This window comes from Dendropsophus ebraccatus, chromosome 5 (assembly GCF_027789765.1).
Source record: "Dendropsophus ebraccatus isolate aDenEbr1 chromosome 5, aDenEbr1.pat, whole genome shotgun sequence".
NCBI lineage: Eukaryota > Metazoa > Chordata > Amphibia > Anura > Hylidae > Dendropsophus > Dendropsophus ebraccatus.
This window is the reverse complement of record NC_091458.1, coordinates 19,988,643-20,009,342: the sequence shown is the minus strand read 5'-3', so window position 1 is coordinate 20,009,342 and position 20,700 is coordinate 19,988,643. Positions and strand designations below refer to the sequence as shown.

Genomic DNA, 20,700 nt, shown 5'->3' with positions numbered 1-20,700 from the left:
AAGAGTAACTGTCATGTTTTTTTTTATTGCAGAAATCAGTAGTATAAGCGATTTTAAGAAACTCTGTAATAGGTTTCATCAGTCAAAAAAGCCTCCTTCTGTACTCAAGAAGCAATCTCCCAGCCTCCCCCCCTGACTTCTTATCTGTGCATGATCAGGCAAACATGTCTTCATTACAGAGAAGCCAGTGAAGACGGGCTCTGCTCTCTCCATTGTAAGCCTATGAAGGGGGGAGGGGCTTAGGGAGATGAGGGAGCAGGAAGAGGTGACATGAAGGTCAGCTGTTTGTAGACTCTCTGGGCACCTAAAACGCTAAATTCAGGTGTCAGAAAGGTCAGTGCTTATCTATGAACTTACTGAGAGAAGATTGCAGGGTGTTGTGCTTTGCAGGGCTGCTCCGTGCTCAGTCACTCCTCACAGCCCCTCCCCTCTCCATAGCCACATAATGGAGACAGAAATCCTGCTTCTTCTGATGCGAGGGGGGAGGCTGGGAGATTGCTTTTTCACTACAGAAGGAAACTCTTTTAGTACATAAAACCTATTACAGAGTTTCTTAAAATCGCTTGTACTGTTGATATTTAATGTTTTCAGAAAAATGACCCTGAAATGACAGTTACGCTTTAACCCCTAGACGACCCTGGACGTAGGGTTACGTCATGGAAGTCTGTCCCCAGACGACCTAGGGCGTAACTGTACGTCCTGGGTGTTTCTCCCGCTATGAAGCCCGCTCCGGAGCGGAGCGCGCTTCATAGGAGGTGGGGGCTGACTGCAGTGAGCAGCCGGGACCTCACCAGTAATGACACGCTGCAGCGATCGCACTGCCGCGTGCCATTAACCCCTTAAACGATCGCGGCGCGACCCCGGCGTTTTAAGTGTAAGTGACAGGGGGAGTCCCCTGTCACTTACCGATCGGGATCCCCGCAGTGTGACTGCGGGGGTCCCGATCGGTAAAACGGACCGCCGGAGGTCTCTCACCTTCCTCCGTGCGGTCCGATCGGCGATCTGCTACACTAAGCCTGCACAGGCAGGCTCAATGAGCAGATCGTCGATAACACTGATCAATGCTATGCCTATGGCATAGCAATGGTCAGCGTAGAAATCCAAGTAGTGTATGTACAAGTCCCCCAAAGGGACTTCAAATGTGTAAAAAAAAAAAAGTTCAAAACACTATTACACTACCCCAAAACCCCTCCCCCAATAAAAGTTTAAATAACCCCCCCTATCCTATTATATAAATAAAACATATAAAAATAAATAAATAGATAAACATATAATATACCGTAGCGTGCGTAATTGTCCGATCTATTAAAATATAACAAGCGTCATTGTGATCGGTGAACGGCGTACACAAAAAGAGGGAAAAAAGTGCGCGGATTACCGATTTTATGTTACATTATGGTATTAATAAAAGCTAGAGATCATGGCGGAAAAAATGACACCCCATACATCCCCGTAGGTGAAAAAATAAAACCGTTATAAGCGTCACAATAGGCCCATTTTATTAATATTTAATTGCCAAAAAAAAGGATTTCATAAAAATATATATATAACATTAGAGAATCTGTGTAACCTGCATATGGTTGTGTTCGGACTGACCTATAGCATAATAGTATCATGTCGCTGTTACCATATAGTGCATTACGGAGACACAGGAATCCCCCAAACGTTACCATATTGCATTCTTTTTTACGATTTCACCTATTTATATCTTCATAAATAATATATTTGGGATTCCGTCATACAGGTTATGGTAAAATGAATGACGCCATTACAAAGTACAACTATTCCTGTAACAAATAAGCCCTTACAAGGCCTTGTAGATAGAAAACTGAGAGTGCTAGAGCTCTAAGAAGGGGAGGAGGGAAAAACGAAAACACTAAGATCAAAATTTGCGTGGTCCACTGGGTCATTTTGGGCCTGGTCCTCAAAGGGTTAAGGGGTATTCCACTCAAACATAACTTTTGAAATATTGATGCCCATAGTGAGACTAACAATTCCTTCCATACTTCTCCTTCCCCAGTTCTGAGCTGCTGCTTTCTGCAGAAGACACAAAAATCTGTGTGAGCTTTTCTCTCCGTCTCCCCCTCCTCCCCCCTCCCTTCTGAGACGGCTGATGTAAACAAGTCCCTGACTGGCTCTTCTGCATCATTGTAGCTTCTCTGTAATGCCGGGAGGGTTAATCTGAGGTCAAGTTGCTGATGAGCTCACTGATTAATCCTCCAAGCATTACAAAGAAGCTACAATGTTACAGATAAAGCCTGCCAGGGGCTTGTTTCCATCAGCCGTCTCAGAAGGGAGAGGGGAGGAGGGGAAGACAGAGAGAAAAGCTCACACAGAAATTTATGTAAAGTAAAGATAACACTGGATCTCAATCCAGAGACCCTGCTGTGATTGTAAGTTATAGCCGGATGAAGCCTGTGGCAGTGTGCTTCACTCCCTGACCAACTGCCTGATCAGACTGATGGGCTCTATTGTAATCTGTGGAGCGCATCAGACTGATCAGGTGACCAGGGAATTAGTGCATTGACATAGGCTTCTCAAGATCGCCTAGTCTCAGGACTGAGACCCATCGCAATCTAAGTTGTCAAACGTTTATGTAGCTGACTAATGCTTCATATATCTCAGGAGACAACTTATGTCAGCATGTAGATATAATGTCCGTAGACTCCCATGGTGCACTGCTCTACCTCTTTGTACACGGACGCTTTTTTCTCCTTCATGATCTCAGCGTGTCAGGTTAGATGACATCATTATTATGTTTCTCCTCATCTCATCAGTCCTTTATTGCTTGTCATACCTGTTGGGTCACATGACCTTCCCGATTCAATCGTCGTCTATAAGGACTGGCGGTATGGTTCCGGCTCCTTGTGCTTTATTTATACCCAGTGTCAGAAGAGTGATGCGCCCGGGGAGCAGCGGCGGCGTTCTTCCTCTTTGGATGTAATCAGTTTGTAGTTCTGTGACATGAGTTATATATCGGAGCTGTCAGGATCCTCTCTCTCCGAGATGGATGACAACTGTGTGTTTTTTTTTTCCTTTTTGATGTTCCCGTGTCATTCGGAAGCTGAGAGAAAAGAGGAAAAGGCCTTTTCTGAAAGCGCATGAAATACCCGACGGTGCGCACATTAATAAAAGGCGGCGGTGCGCTTCATTTGGCATGCGGCACAATATGTAACGGGCTAAGAAGTTACCTTATGAAAAGTAGCTTGAAGTGCAAATACAAAGTGTGCCGCACACCGGGAAGAGAACAAAGAGCCGCAGCTGTATTTGGGAGTTTGGAAAGCTCAGGTCTCTTGTCTATGTGTCAGTCATCGACTCCCGCGGATGAAGTGCGAGCGAGATCACGCCGAGCCGGGCGCCCCTTCTATACTCTGCCATGACAGGACCGCAGGATACTGTTTGATAAGACTACGGCACATCTGCTATTAACAATTAGAAACAACATTGACTCCCGAACGCTGGGTTCAGGTGGGTTTTATGTATTCTCCGTGACGCGTGAAGGATCGGATTCATCAGCATTCACGAGCCGGCGCCTTTCCAACCTCCGAGAATAATGGAGATTAATAGAAAGTGAAAAATAACACACCTGGTAATGGAAGAGAACGTGATGGATCCTATCGGACTCTTACCCAACTCTCTTAGAGCGCCAAAGGTATAGGGCTATACTGAGGTTCTGCAACTAGGGGGAGCTGTGATGGAGTCATTGTGGGCTATTCAGCTTTTCCAGTTGGATATAAGAAAAAATGTAATGGCAACTCTTAGCATGTTCAAGTCCGTCCATACCCGAGCGTGTAGCATTGGAATACCGGTGGCTGAAGAAGTTGGATGCAGCCCTATGGAGTCTGGGAAAACATGGAAACAGCCATAGGCCTATGGCTGGATCCACGTTTTCCAGGCTGCCTGAGGGCAGTGCTTCTTTCTTTTCTTATAAGTCTTTTTCCCCCTCTTCTTGCCAAACCTTCATTCACTCTGAAAAAACTGCTTAATTCTGTCCTGTGTTTACAAGACAGACCTGCAGCTGTTTGAGAGATTGTATTACAAGCTGCCTATACATAGAGGTAGATGGGATTGGGAGTGACTAGAGAGACAAAGCAGAGAGATTTCACAGGAGCTTCTGTAAGGGCCCTATTACACGGAACGATAATCGGCTGTATCGGCCCTATCCGGCCGATTATCGTTCCGTTTAATAAACACAACGATCAGCCGATGACAACGATCATCAGCTGATCGTTGATAAAGATTCGGACGTATAATTGTTGGGCACCAACCACACATCGCTACATGTAATAGCGGTGTGCGCAGCCGGTGGCTGATGATATGCAAAGTGCATACATTTCCTATCCATGGTCTAGGGCTCCTCTTGCAGTCTGCTTCTCCCTGAGTCCCACGGGCTCCAGCTTCAGAGCTGTCTCAGCTGACAATCACTGTCCGGGACTGCCACGGCCAGTGATTGGCTGAGCGGCCTGTCAGCTGAGACAGGCCGCTCAGAAGTTGGAGCGCGTGGGTTCCGGGGAGAAGCACAGAGCGCAAGAGGAGCCCTGGACCATGGATAGGTAATGTATGCAGTTTAAGCAAGGGCTGCAAGGACATCGGTAAGCCCTTGTTAAACGATTATGGGGCCGCGTAATAGGCCCAGTAAACGAGCGCCGATCTGCTCGTTTACAGTTAATATTGGGCCCCCATTGGCCTGTGTAATAACACCCTTAGTAACAGATCTCTGGGTTAACAGCTTAAACTATTCACTAACTGGAGAGAATGGAACGGCTGCACATCCCATCTATGGCTGATACTAATGCCGCTAGGCCTATATTAAAAATCAACACCAGAGTGTCTGTATATGAATTGATAAAGCCATATTGCCCTGTGTACCACCGCGCAGGTCCTCTGGTCCACACGGGTCCCTACGCTAACTCCACACCGTGTCGGTCAGCGACCGCCAACCCCGCAAAGCGTGCACATGCAGGGAAGGGAGGCCATGGAACGGCCCTGCAACCCCAATGTCACAGGACCAGACCCAAAAATCCCCACCAAAACCCAGCCAGCACCACCGGCAGGGAAGGCTGCCCCCAAACGACACAAGTATGGATATGGTATTACACTTACCATTGCTGCTCTCACAGAGTGGGGAAGACATAAGGTCCGGACATGTGGGCACTACCTTATTCACTACTGCTGTATAATATTGCTCTATACGGTGTGTATGGAGACGTTGGATAGCATGATCCCCTTGAGTGTGTGTGTGGTGCATTGGACATCAGAGCAAATAGGCTCCACCCACTAGCCCAGAGACAACTGAAGATTAAAGGCGGAGCCTACAGAGGGAAAACTGGTGAAAAATACAAATATGTAATATATAATGGACAGAAATAGTGCTGCTCCTCATGTACATAATAATAAATAACTATATATATACCTTGGTATGTCCTAACAACAGGCATCCTGCACAGACCTCCCTCAAGTGCTAAGGGTATAGATCGCATCCTGGTTTGCGTATGGTATCTCTGACTAGGATGCCTCTGATCTCATGGAGCACTGCAATAATACAGCACAGGGCCATGATATTACGTTGTGGGTCGCCCAGGGGTTAAGCCTCCCCCCGTACAGTTCTATCAGTGATGACACTAATCCTGACACAATGAGGCCCGCTTACCCGTAAGTACTACAGCAAACAGGAGACGCCTGGCATTGTGCGCCCGTGCCGCCAGCCGCCAGTGTTTTCTTCCTCTTTTACTTCTGAAATACTGGAAGAAAAATGACGCGAGGGGATTAATATTCTAACCCCGCGCCGTCACCAACAACAGCAAAAAGCCGAGCCAGAAAATATAACTCTTTCATCTGAAAATCTCACGACGAGGAAAAGACCACATAAATATAGATGATGTTTATTATCCTGAAGAATCTTTGAGAATGGAATTGATTTTACCTTCAGCGTGACACCGCGTCTTACTATATCATAGATGGAGACGGGAGGGAAATGGCTGCGGGGCGGCAGGCGTCACCTGCATGGCGGTGCACGTTCATCGCTCCTGTCTAGACCATGACCTGTTCTCCATGCAGTGACTTGCTTGCCCATCACCGAATCAATGACCATGGAGACCACTGTGAGAAATATTATGGATGGACGCCATCACGGCCTGTTTTGGAAAAAGACTTAAAGGGGTAGTGCGGCGGTAAACAATTATTCACAGACTAACACACATTACAAAGTTATACAACTTTGTAATGTATGTTATGTCTGTGAATGGCCCCCTTCCCCGTGTCCCACCACCCCCACCCGTGTACCCGGAAGTGTGGTGCGCTATACATACCTGTCACGTGCCGACTCGTCTCCGATCTTCAGTCTGTGATGTCGTCTTCGGACGGCCGGGCCGAATCCCTCCGAGCGTCCTGAGTGCCGGCCGCCCTCTTCAGCGTCATCAGATGCTCAGCCGCGATTGGCTGAGCACAGTTTGGCTCAGCCAATTGCGGCTGAGCAGCTGATGACACGGCCGCGTCATCGGCTGCTCAGCCGCGATTGGCTTAGCACAGTTATGCTCAGCCAATCGCGGCTGAGCAGCCGATGACGCGGCAGAGGGCGGCCGGCACTCAGGACGGACGGAGGGATTCGGCCGAAGACGACATCGCTGACTGAAGATCGGAAACGAGTCGGCACGTGACAGGTATGTATAGCGCACCACACTTCCGGGTACATGGGTGGGGGTGGTGGGACACGGGGAAGGGGGCCATTCACAGACATAACATACATTACAAAGTTGTATAACTTTGTAATGTGTGTTATTCTGTGAATAATTGTTTACCGCCGCACTACCCCTTTAAGGGGGAACAGTAAGGAGAACATTTTTTTTTCCTTTAAATCAACTGGAGTCAGAAACTTATATAGATTTGTAAATTACTTCTATTTAAAAATCTCGAGTCTTCCCTTATTTATCAGCTGCTGTATGTCCTGCAGGAAGTGGTGTATTCTTTCAAGTCTGACACAGTGCTCTCTGCTGCCACTTCTGTCCATGTCAGGAACTGTCCAGAGCAGGAGAGGTTTTCTATGGGGATTTGCTCCTACTGTGGACAGTTCCTGACATGGACAGAGGTGGCAGCAGAGAGCACTGTGTCAGACTGGAAAGAAGACACCACTTCCTGCAGGAAATACAGCAGCTGATAAGTCCTGGAAGACTGGAGATTTTTAAATAGAAGTTAATTAGAAATCTATATAACTTTTTGACACCGGTTAATTGTTGCCGGAGTGCCGCTTGATTTCTTTGAAAACATTTTTATTTTCTCTGGAGTACCCCCTTAATGTTTTATTTTTATTTGATAGCCGACAGGGGCGGGGGGGGGGGGGGGGAAGGGTACATCATAAGCAACAACTACTTACCTCTACCCTTGGCTGCGAATCCCCGTGTCAAAAAGTTCGGGACCTCCACTCTATGGCATTTTACCCCCGAGTTCTGGTGACGTCACTACTCAAGGGGAAAATTCCCATTCCATCTGATAAATGCCCTATTAGCCAATCAGTGATTGTAGCGGTGACACCACCCCCCACCCCCCATTCACTGACTTTCTGACCAGGGCATCCTCCATCAACTGGCTTGTGACTTTGAAGATCTGATAGGTGGAGAATGCCGACGGGTGGCCTGGAGCAGATTGCGGCACAGCCCCCCCCCCCCCCCTCACCCTCCCTTCTCCTATTCCAGAGATGCAGAGGGGTGGAACTTGGGTTTTCAGACGCCATTACCCAAAGCATATATAAGTTTGCCTATTATGTTGTTGTACTGTCATGATTATGGGGCTTGTCCCCGAAACGCGTAGACGTGCTGTTTTTAACATGGTTGTTGTTTTTTAATATGCTTTGGAATAAAGATTTTTGGACATTTTAACTCCTTCACGTTTTTTTGGAGCTGTGATTTCCTTCTACTTTTATGGACTGCGGCACAGCCTCGCTCGGGGAGCCGTAAATATGCGTTCCTGTATTATATTCCTCTACCTGAACTGAATTTTTCTTCCCCCTGCAGACTTCTCCTTTAAAGTCTCACTGTCGTTTTTCTTTTTTTGCAGAAATCAATAGTCCAGGCGATTTTAAGAAAATTTGTAATTGGGTTTATTAGGCAAATAGGCCATTATCTGCATTCAAAAAGACTTTCCCCAGCCCCCCCCCCCCCACACTCCTCTCTCTCATCCACTGCTCATTATCAGGAAATCTCAACTCTTTTACATCAGTCGGGTCCTGTTTGTTCTATGGAGAGGGGAGGGGGAGGAGGGAGATTAGTGGCCAGCAGAGAACAAAGGATTACACAGTGGAACCTGTGTGAAAGCTGGTATTCAGAAGTCAGAGAGGTCAGTGCTGACTTCAGAGGAGATAGCCCGGTGATGTATCTGTAAATTAACTCTTTGTTGTCCTGTTTTGGTGCCTCATCTCCCTCCACCCCTCCCTTCTCCATAAGAGAACCATAAAGACAGGGGGGAGAGCTTCAAACTGCTTTTTCATGATAAAAATGCATTTTTCGGCTAATAAACCCAATTACAACGTTTCTTAAAATCGCCTGGACTACTAATTTCTGCAAAAAAAAAAAAAAAAAAAAATTAAACGACAGGGGTGCTTTAGGTACATATACTGGAAGAATAGCTGTAATCTTTAATGTACAGTTATTACATACTTTTGGTAATCTATATACATCTTCTGAAGCCAGACTATAGTTTCCTTCTATTTTTTTCCTATTATAAAGTCCTTCCAGCATAAAAACCTCATCTATTCCTCTATACGTCAGGCAGAGGAAGGGAAAAAAAAAACAAAACCCTGAAACAATTGCCGAAGTTTTTCATGCCCCCTGCTTGGTAATTGACCTGCAATGAAGGAAAACCAATCGCAGATAGGACCACTGCCTCATCTGTTTCTGTCTGCTCCGGCTTCATCCCCAGACTAGTAAGAGGACGCACGAGACCAGAGAACCGTCTGGAGAGAGATATCACTCAGACAACAGCAACAAGAGGACAGACGTAAACCGCAGACCCCAAGAACATTTTATTCTCCCGTATGTGAACTGCGGCGTCACCAAGGGCAATACTAATCAATAAGGAACGCATTCTACCTACAGCGAGCCCTCGGCCCGCTACCTGACAGCGCTTATTTATGGCCGCTGGAGTCTTCCTCCAAAAACAAGCCCTCCGGATGAGGAAAGAATATATGAGCCGGGGATGGTGCTATAAAGAGATGGATGGTTGTATTAAAGTGTAGACAAGTCTCTTGAAATAAATACGATATTATGAGAGAGACGCAATCTTCCCTTTCCAGACACTTGGTTTTCCTTGGGCGCCTTAAGAAGAATGATATATAAACTAGTCAAAAAGAAGCGTCCTTCAAGACTGTACGGCGATAAAAAACCTTCAAATATAGGATAAGAACTGAGAATTTAATGAAACCTCAATACACAAGTATAAATATCATACAGCTGTATAATACGTCGATGTAGACACATACAGAAGCATACCCCAGTATTATTCCAAAAAGTTATCTTATTCCAGACGACGCTGTAAATGAAGGCAACAGTGACTGCTGTCAATGACATGGTGAAGAGCCCTCATCAAGAGGTACACTACCCAAAAGTAGCATCTGAGGCTTTTTATAGGGCAGCGGACGGAGCTTCTTTATGCCCTGTTTGTTACAGGGTTTATTATGCCAAAAGCCCCACCAATTACTAGAACGAAGTGACAGCTAAGTGACAGCTATTTAGTGGTGCCATAAAATTGAATACAGCAGAGGCCAAGCATACGCACTGTTGCTCCGTTAACTCTGGAGACAAGTGACCCCTGTTCTTGTGATTGGTGGGGGTCACAGCAGTTATCCCCCGTGGATAGGTGATCATTTTCACTTTTGAGATAACCCCCTTTAAGGGCTTAAAGTGACTCTGTACCCACAATCTGTCCCTGCCAAACCACTTGTACCTTCGGATAGCTGGTTTTAATCCAAGATCTGTCCTGGGGTCCGTTCGGCAGAGGATGCAGTTATTGTAATAAAAACAACTTTTAATCCGGCAGCGCTGTGTCTAACGCCCGAGGCTTACATCTGTATATGCATTAGGCTGACACACCCTCTCCATCCTTCCTTCCCACCCTCCTCAGCATTAGGAATGATCCAGGAACATTTACTGCTGTTTGAGCTTTGCACAGGTGTATTAACGATCCAGCCCATGTGCCGGGCTCACACAGCTGACAAACAGGAAGTAATCTGCCTGGAGTATTCCTAATGATGAGGAGGGCAGGGAGGAAGGACAGAGAGGGTGTGCCAGCCTAATGCATATACTAATGTAAGCCCCGGATTAAAATACATGGTCTGTATAGCGGGATCAACAGCACTGTACTCTGCCCCAGGAAGTCTCCCTCACCTTCCAAATCATAGCAGATCCACTTCAGGCTGGGGCTTACATCAGGGGACAGGACTGTGGGGGTAATCTCTCCATAGCTGTAACCCCTCTCTCCCCGGACAGAGAGCGCTGCATGTATGTGCCCACATCTGTCCTGCTCATTCCTTCATGCTCCCTGCCGTCTCTGTCCGCCCTTGTGTTTCCCATCCTCTCCATTACTGTACAGTAACTTATAATATCACATATTCTTTTACTGTGCATCCCTCCTACAAGCGAATTGAATCTAAGCCACAGGTGTGAGGTGAACTGATCTAACCACTATATCCTTCATTGCTTTAGGTAACGTGTCAGCTGGAGAAGGACAATATGTGGTGGCAGAGAGAGGACGGAGAGCTGGACGTAATATACAAGATTTGGGAATCCTTATCCGGCAGACGATGGCTCATGTTAAGGATGGCAAGACTGGTATGTACTCATTCACCCTGTATATGGTGATATTGCCTGCAATAATGCTTTGGTATACCTTGGATACCAAGGCATTATATATAAGTAATAAAAAGAGTAAAAAAAATGTAAGAAATGGAAAAATTTATATAAATAAAAAATAATTAGTAAAAAAACTTCTAAAGAAATGTTATTTTGTAAATGTGTAAAATTCAACCACATACTTGGTATTGCTGCAGTCCTTAAAAGCTAAATAACAGTAATACAGTTAAAAAAAAGGAAAACTACTGTCGAATTTCTCTTTCAGAAAAGCAGGGTAAAGTGTAGGTTGGTATTTTCACAATGTGCAAGTTTTTTTTACATATTAAAAAAAAAAAATTGTGCCCAAACCCTTGGCACTAAATGGATTGTTATAGTAAAATTTTCTTGTGTGTAGTATAAGTAAATTTATTCACATTACTTACTGACAGCAGCTCCCCTCCTCTAGGCTGTGCTGCCCTGCTCTGTGGTGAGTCTGTCCATAACATAGCAGACATGGAGGAGCATGTGACCATGCCCCGCCCCCCCCAGTGTCCTCCATAGGCATATACAGGCTCAGTGGTGGACACTGGGGGCGGGGCATGGTCACATTCTCCTCCATGTCAGTCATCTTATGGACAGAAGCACCACAGGGCAGGACAGCACAGCCTGGAGGAGGGGAGCCTGATTTTAGTTCTTTTAGTCCTATCTTATAAAAGATAGGTGATAACTAGCAGATCAAGGGTGGTCCGACCACTGGGATCTCCACCCATCACAAGAAGAAATGTCCGATGTCCTACCAATGAGTAGAGTGACATTGCTCAGTTGCCATAAGAACACTGGAAAAACACTAAAATATACAAAAAACTACACATATTTGGTATGTTGACCCACAGAATAAAGTGTGGGGGAAAGGGCAAAAGAAACCCAGTGTTATTGCTGTTCTTTCCTATATAAACTACAACTTGTCCTGCAGAATACATGGACTCTTACAGCCACACAAAACTTACAGTTCCTTCCCGACAATGCATGTACCTTCCAGATTCGCCACAGGTGACCGTACCTTTAAGCAAACATGTTGTACAAGGGAACACTAGCTTCTTAAACGTATATATATATATATATATATATATATATATATATATATAAATCCAATCCTCAACGGGCGATAATTATATACAGCCGCCTGTAAAGTCATAGTAAACAGAGAGGATGACTCAGATGCTTAGAGGCTTTCATTATTGAAGTAGGATAGGGTCCTTTAATGTACATATTATCCTTGAATAGTTAAAGTGGAACTATCAGCAGGGTAGACTAATCTAATCTGCAGATATGTCTCTATTACACACAGGGCACAGAGGAGGAAGGTATGTGTCTTACCTTCCACCTCGGCGCCGGCCTGTGCTGTTAGCAGTTTACTCTTCGGTCTGGAGCACCGTTAGGAGCTTCCTGCCCCAGAGCATTATCATTAGAAGGGGGGGCAGTGCTCCTAATGGTGCTCAGGACCAAGGAGTAAACTGCTAACATCGCAGCAAAGGCACCAAGGAAAAAGGTAAGAGACGTACCTTCCTCCTAAACACCCCGTGCACTATAGGGTACTATCAGCAACTTAGATTTGTCTAACTTGCTGATAGTTCCCCTTTAGGGTGCGTTCACACCTACAGGATCTGCAGCAGATCTGCAGCAGATTTGATGCTGTGTTCAGTTATTTAAATGAAATCTGCTGCAGAAAATCAGCTGCAGATCCTGTAGGTGTGAACGCACCATTAAAGGGAATCTGTCAGCCGTAATTCACATTCAGAACTGCTGACACTGTTAGATAGTTGTAAGGACAAGGAGACACATGGGGCTTTTCATATATCTGTTTGCGCTTCCATAACATAGAAAAGTGCTTTTATTCTATTGTCAAAAATGTGTTCCCAAGCTGTAACCTCTGATTGTTCCCCCTCCTGACCCTGCTTAATGAAAGTCAGCTAAAAGCTGGCATAGGGATGGGACGGGGAGTGAGAAGGTGTTACAGGCCTTGGTACTTCAAAGGTTAGGGAACGCCTGTTTAACACCCAAGCTTTCTTCTATGTTATGGAAGCACAGACCAATATATGAAAGGTACTATGTGACTCCTTGCCCCAACAGCTATCTAACAGTGTTAGTATTGTGGAATAATGAGGGCACTGACTCTGACTCTTGACCTGTCCTGGAGTCACACAGGGTCTTGGTGCTGAGACCCCCACCAATCGCTTGAATGAACCAGAAGTGCTTTTTTGGGGCCTCTCACACCATTTTGTCCTCGTTGCTGGAGATCGCTTTTGTTATAAGTCTATATGCCCATCTCCTGCGGCAAGGAGAGAGAGAAGAGCTCAGTAAGCACTTCTCCCAATCATTCTAGCAATTGGTGGGGGTCTCTGTTTCTTTCTTTTAATGAAATCTAGAATTTTAAAGCCACCATCTCAGTTTTTCTGGAAAGAAAGTGTAAGAGTACTTCATCTGCCCTCCTACAGTCAGTGTGGCCGAGCGGTCTTATGGGCTCTCGGATCGGGGGCCATACATTTGGCTCTTATTTGCAGCCTTTTTTCCTCTTACGGCCATCATATACTGCCATAGAGACTGTAGATTAGGAAGAAGAAAGGGCAGAGCAAATGCAGTAACATGTAACTGTAGGTGCAGACTACACCCAGTTTGTTTGTAGTCTGTTACCATGGCGATACATAGGTGTTGTATACAAGATCAATAGAATACTTTTAATTAGGACCATATGTTTTATTATTTTTGATTCTTTAAAGCAGATATTGCCGTAAGCGTCTCTAAGGTGGAGACGTTCATGTGGAGCATAAATGGATTCAGAAGGTCGGTGTTGCGTTGCGGTTTTTAAAACGTTTGGGTTTAATGGCAGCAGATGTGTAGCACGCAGCGCCGGAGCGGTAGACGTCGCCTTGCTCCATGCAGAGCGGGAGTGTCTGAGCCTTTCTCTTTGTTGTTGAGGTCGCTGTGTAAAATCTCCTCGGGTGGACGCGTAACAGAGGTCTCAGTAATAATGTATAAAGCAGCACAATAAACGCTCGCTTCCCGCGGCTTGTACTTTATGCAGCCCAGACCCCCCGCCGCTTTACCCAATAGTTCTGCCGCCCTGCCAGCCTGTCTATAGGTTATACGGAGTAATGACTGTCAAGGCGATTTATTTTCCATCTCAGCGCTCGGAATATGTTGCCTACCTGCGATTCCTTTACATGGGGATTGCTTTATAAAGAGAAAAAGAAATACCCGTAAAATCCAAAGAAAAAAAACAAGAGAAAGGTTGTTTTCTTTTTAACTGGATATAGGGAGAACTGATCTCTTACCTATATGGACTTATCTAGTTCTAAGTTAGTAGACTTAAAGGGTTACTCCAGAGGAAAAATGGTGTTAAAGCGACTCTGTACCCACAATCTGACCCCCCAAACCACTTGTACATTTGGATAGCTGCTTTTAATCCAAGATCTGTCCTGGGGTCCGTTCGGCAGGTGATGCAGTTATTGTCCTAAAAAACAACTTTTAAACTTGCAGCCCCGTGCCCAACGGCCGTGGCCTAGATTGTGTATGCATTAGGCTGGCACACCCTCTCTATCCCTCCTCCCCACCCTCTTCATCATTAGGAATGCCACTGGAACATTTTCTCCTGTCTGAACATTGCACAGGTGCCTTAACCATCCAGCCCATGTTCAGTATTCACACAGCTGATGAATAGGAGACAATCTGCCTGGAGTATTTCCAATGATGAGGAGGGTGGGTTGGAGGGACAGAGAGGTTGTGCCAGCCTAATGCGTACACAGTCTAGGCCACGCCCGTTGGGCACTGGGCTGCCAGTTTAAAAGTTGTTTTTTGGGACAATAACTGCATCACCTCCCGAACGGACCCTAGGACAGATCTTTGATTAAAAGCAGCTATCCGAAGGTACAAGTGGTTTGGAAGGGTCAGATTGTGGGTACAGAGTCACTTTAAATCACTAGATGTCAGAAAGTTATACAGATTTGAAAATTACTTACTATTTAAAAATCTCAAGTCTTCCAGTACTAATCAGCTACTGTATGTCCTGCAGGAAGTTGTGTATTCTTTCCAGTCTGACACAGTGCTCTCTGCTGCCACCTCTGTCCATGTCAGGAACTGTCCAGAGCAGGAGAGGTTTTCTATGGGGATTTGCTCCTGCTTTGGACAGTTCCTGACATGGACAGAGGTGGCAGCAGAGAGCACTGTGTCAGATTGGAAAGAATACACCACTTCCTACAGGACATACAGCAGCTGATAATTACTATAAGGGTAGGTTCAGAGTACGAAATCCGTGCAGATAAGTCCCGTGGCTCGTACCCGTTAGACACCATTCTATGGCCGGGCGGATTCCGCCTTTCGCCAAAAGAACTGACATGTCTATTCTTTTGATTGACAGCGGAATTGGCCCAGCCATAGAATGATGTCTATGGAGCTGGCAGATATGCGCGCCGCCGTGAATGGGTATGAGCCACGGATTGCATAGTGTGAACCTACCCTTAGACTGAAGATTTTTAAGTAGAAGTAAATTACAAATGTATATAACTTTCTGACAATAATTTATTTGGGAAAAAGAATTCTCTGGAGTGCCCCTTTAAAGGGGAACTATCAGCAGGTTAGATTTGTCTAATAGCGCCGCGAACAGGGACGCTCCTGAGCACCCTTAGGAGCACTGCTGCGTCATCCAGCTTACCCCTTCTAATGATAATCAATGGACAGGTGGGCTGGATAACGCAGCAGTGCTCCTAACGGTGCTCCGGAGCGGACTTCAACCCATGTAACAGCGTGGGACTGGCACCAAGGAGGAAGGTAAGACATACCGCTATAGGGGGCTATCAGCAGGTTAGATTCTTCTGACTTGCTGATAGATCTAAGGTCGATTGAACTCCGAGCCTTAGTTTCAGCACAGGATTTCTTCCACAGTATTCCATAGACATGCAATACACTTGGGGGGGTGGTAGACCTTTAAAAGTCAGGTTCTCACCATTCTGTATGGAAAATACAACAACTCAGCACCAAGGTTTTTAATATTTGCGCAGCCCATTACACGACTGATGAATTATACATAGACAGAGCCAGGAGGGGCGTCACCGCTCCAGCAATGATTCAGGGACCTTGTAATTAAAAATTGATGGTTAAATAAAACTGGCGTCATGCATTATCACTATTAATATTTGATCGGCTATAAACGTTTCTCGTGTTTCCATAGGGCCTGGGAACATCGTATAAACGCGAGCAGAATGCATGTACTAGACAGAGATGAACTGTGAGAAGATTGTAGGGGATGCTGAGTGTAGTCAGTGCTTTATAAGATGGGGACTTTCCAGCAATGCCAGGCATTAACCGTGTCAAAAACTGCAGCGGGTAGGGGGAGAACCTATAAAGTACCCTGATGGTTCCTTGTACCCTTGGTCAGAGACCCTCAATGGTGGCCAGAACAACATTGGAGAAGCACCTGGCTAAGCTCTTTCCTATGTGGATTACTGCAGGAGACAGCTACACAGACTTGACTTAAAGGGTACCTATCCTTTAAACAAATTTCTGATATGTCATAGCGACATGTCAGAGGTTTCTAGCGGTTGGGGTCCAGGTGCTGAGACCCCCGCCAATCATTAGAATAAAGGGGCAAACACACTAAGAAGCAAAGGTTCTGCCTCTTCATCTCCGTCTCACTGCTAAAGTAGCAGTCAAGGTAATTTTAATGGAGCCCTATGGAACGTCCCCACTTCTCCCGCCTCATTCTAGCAACCTTTGGGGGTCTCCGCATCCAGACCCTAACCAATTAGAACTTTTGACGTCTCTTTGACATGGCATAATCTATATATTTTCTATATTCCAATATACAGTATATATATATATATATATATATATATATATATATATAATTTTTTTTTATTTTTAAAGGGGTATTCCTATTCTAGGCTAAAAAATTTTGTTTTCTCATCTCACCTTATATAGTTATACTTGTAAAATTTGTCAAGATAAATATTTGTGCAAATACATCCACTTGAAAGGTGTCTCCTTCTCCTAATATGCTGCTCTTCCCCTCCCAATGTTGACAGCTCAGTGTGAAGGTTACCAACCACCACTCTGCTCTAAAAGCAGTTGTCTGGCTAGTTTACATATAGCTATAATGTAGACATATAGAGATATAGTGGATATATACTGTATACTATATGTAAATATGTATACTATAGCTATATATACTGTACACAACAACCAGACCACTACTTTTAGAGCAGAGCGGTGGTCTGTAATCTAGACAACGAGCTGTTAACAATGGGAGGGAAAGAGCAGCATATAAGGAGAAGAAGACAGGTTTACTAAATGTACTACTACTTCAGTACTACTACTGAATGTATTTAGTCCTGCGAGTATAATTATATTAGATGATAATATACCCCTTTAATATTAGAAAATAAAATAAAATAGATTTCCTGAAGCTCCTGTTTGGCTCTATCCGGACCCCAAATCATCTCTCTTCTTCCTGCTCCTGAGATGAGTCCTCGGGGGCAGGATGTGCCAGATCAGCCAATCACTGTCAGAGACAGAACACCGCTGTGGCCAGTGATTGGCTGAGCCGGAAGGTTCTGCCCCTGAGCACTTGTCTTGGATGCAAGAATAAGAGAGAAGTATGGAGGGATGTGAAGGAGGTGACTGGGGGCTGTGGGGGACTCTGCTGAAACTTCTTGCATATGGAGTAGGCTTAGGCCCATATCATTGTAACGCCCGGAGTAGTGGATCCACTGGACCGGCACCAGCGATGGCACAAACCTCACCAGGGAGCGGAGTCTAAGGGGCCGCTGGTTTTCACCAGAGCCCGCCGCAAGGCGGGATGGACTTGCTGCGGCAGGCGACCCCCAGGTCGCTACCCCTGGCTTGGTTGCTGGTGACGGCAGGCGAGGCGTGACAGGAGCAGGTACTGACAATGGCGTGTAAGCGTACCGCAGGTGACAGGCTGAACACAGGAACAGCAGAGAGACGGGAAGCAGGAACCAGGGACTAGGAGTAGGGACTGGGTAGCGGACAGGAATCAGGAACAAGGACTAGGGACCAGGTAGCGGACAGGTATCAGGAACAAGGACTAGGGACCAGGTAGCGGACAGGTATCAGGAACAACAGGGAGCTGGGCCAAACGCTATGGGAAGCATGTAGAGGCTCCAACACAGGGGACAGGGCATGCTGGGATTTATAGGGAGTGATTGGGTGCAACTATCAATTAGGGACGGACTGGCCCTTTAAATCTGAGACAGCCGGCGCGCGCGCGCCCTAGGAGGCGGGGACGCGCGCGCCGGCCGGCACAGACGGAAGGCGGAGCGGGACGAGGTGAGGCGCCCCCCGGGGCCGAACAGACCGCAGCGCCGGGTCCCTGCACCAGGACCCCGGCAGCTGCCTGGGCAGGATGGCGGTCGCGGCGGCGGCCCGTGGTCCGGGCCGCCGCCGCGGCCATGACAGTACCCCCCCCCCTTTGGCCTCCCCCTCTTTCTTGCCTGCAGGAACCCCTTGATGAGATCTTTATCCAGGATGTTAGCCTCGGGTTCCCAGGACCTCTCCTCAGGACCAAATCCTCTCCAGTCCACCAGGAAGAAACGTCTCCCTCTGACAGTTTTCATGGCCAGAATATCTTTAACAACGTAGACGTCGTCTGAGACGGCTTGTGGTACAGAGAACGGAGACTGATCGGAGAACCGGTTGAGGACCACAGGTTTCAAGAGGGAGACATGGAAGGCGTTCGGAATCCGCATAGTAGGAGGCAGGCGGAGTTTGTAGGTGACAGGGTTGATGCGTTTTAGCACCGAAAAAGGACCAAGGAATCGAGGACCCAACTTGTAGCTGGGAATCTTGAGTCGAACATATTTGGCCGAGAGCCAGACCTTGTCACCTGGACGAAAATTCGTGGCAGGTCTCTTCTTCTTATCCGCCTGGTCCTTCATGCGTTCAGAGGCTTTGAGTAAGGACTGTCGAGTTTGTTCCCAGATCGACTGCAGGTCAGATAACAGCTCCTCCACGGCTGGGACCCCAGAGGATGGAGAGAGAGGCAGAGGAGGACGAGGATGATGCCCGTAGACCACATAGAAAGGAGACTTGCCTGTGGAACTCGAGTCCAGATGGTTATAGGAGAATTCCGCCCATGGAAGGAGATCGGACCAGTTGTCTTGGCGGCTGGACACAAAATGCCGTAGGTAGTTACCCAGGATCTGATTGACTCTCTCCACCTGCCCGTTAGACTGGGGATGGTAGGCTGATGAGAAGTCCAGCTTTACTTGGAGCTGCGAGCAGAGGGAACGCCAAAACTTAGAGACAAATTGAGAGCCTCGGTCGGACACAATGTGAAGAGGAAGTCCATGCAGGCGGAAGATGTGTCGGAAGAACAACTGAGCCAGATGAGGAGCAGAGGGTAGGCCAGGAAGAGCCACGAAGTGAGCCATTTTAGAGAAGCGGTCCGTCACCACCCAAATAACTGTATTGCCCGCAGATGGAGGTAGGTCTGTGATGAAATCCATCCCAATGTGGTGCCAGGGATGGTCCGGGACTGGCAAGGGCAAAAGTAGGCCGGCAGGTCTTTGACGAGGAGACTTATTCCTGGCACAGACTGCACAGGAAGCCACAAAATCCTTGACATCCTGGAGGAGATTGGGCCACCAGTAGTGACGGGAGATCAATTGCCCAGTTTTTTTAGTTCCTGGATGCCCGGCCACCAAAGAGGAATGCCCCCACTTCAAGATGCGTTTACGGAGCGCGGGGCGCACATAAGTCTTCCCGGGGGGCAGTCTCTGCAGAGCAGAAGTAGCTACTGGTACTAGGCGGTCGGGAGGTATAATGTGACGAGGAGATTCCTCTTGCCCCATGACATCGGATGCTCGGGATAATGCATCGGCCTTTAGGTTCCTCTCGGCTGGACGGAAATGGATGGTAAAGTTGAACCGAGAGAAGAAGAGAGACCACCTGGCCTGCCGGGGATTGAGGCGTTGAGCCGACTGGAGGTAGAGGAGGTTCTTGTGGTCCGTATAGATGTTAACGGGGTGTTTAGCCCCCTCTAGTAGATGACGCCACTCCTCCAGTGCCAACTTAATGGCCAGGAGTTCACGGTCCCCAATAGTATAGTTCCTCTCGGCAGGGGAGAAAGTCTTAGAAAAGAACCCGCAGGTTCTGGTCTTGCCTGATGAGTCCCTTTGCGAGAGAACGGCTCCTGCGCCCACAGAAGAAGCATCGACCTCGAGAGAAAACGGCCTGGAGACATCCGGGCGGACTAGGGCAGGAGCAGAGGCAAAGGCAGACTTGAGGCTATTGAAGGCTTGTTCGGCCTCTGGAGGCCAACGTCTGGGGTCCGCCTTCTTTTTAGTGAGAGCCACGATGGGTGCGACCAGGGTGGAGAAGTGAGGGATGAATTGCCGATAATAGTTGGCGAATCCAAGGAAGCGCTGGATAGCTCTAAGTCCCACAGGGCGTGGCCATTGGAGGACAGCTGAGAGCTTGGCCGGATCCATTTGTAGACCCTGGTCGGAGACGATATAGCCAAGAAATGGAAGACTGCGCTGATGGAAAACACACTTCTCAAGCTTGGCGTATAAATGATTGGCCCGTAGTCTTCGGAGGACCTGACGCACTTGTGCCACATGAGTCTGCTGATCTGGGGAGAAGACCAAAATGTCATCCAAATAGACAATGACGCAGACATAGAGGAGGTCTCGGAAGATGTCGTTCACGAATTCCTGGAAGACCGCTGGGGCATTGCATAGGCCGAATAGCATGACCAGGTATTCGTAGTGCCCATCTCTGGTGTTGAAAGCGGTCTTCCATTCGTCTCCTTTGCGAATACGGATCAAGTTATACGCTCCCCTGAGATCCAGTTTGGAGAAGATCCTAG

At 47.0% G+C, this 20,700-nt stretch overlaps 1 protein-coding gene across 5 annotated transcripts in view; it reads left to right on the top strand.

The window, feature by feature from the left end:
- The window catches only part of PIWIL4 (piwi like RNA-mediated gene silencing 4), a 105,650-nt gene that overhangs the window by 25,678 nt on the left and 59,272 nt on the right, over positions 1-20,700 (top strand). For all 5 annotated transcript variants that reach the window (XM_069969639.1, XM_069969641.1, XM_069969642.1 and 2 more), the window contains exon 4: positions 10,692-10,817. In XM_069969639.1, the coding sequence (XP_069825740.1) occupies positions 10,692-10,817 (126 nt within the window). The remainder of the gene's footprint in view (positions 1-10,691; positions 10,818-20,700) is intronic.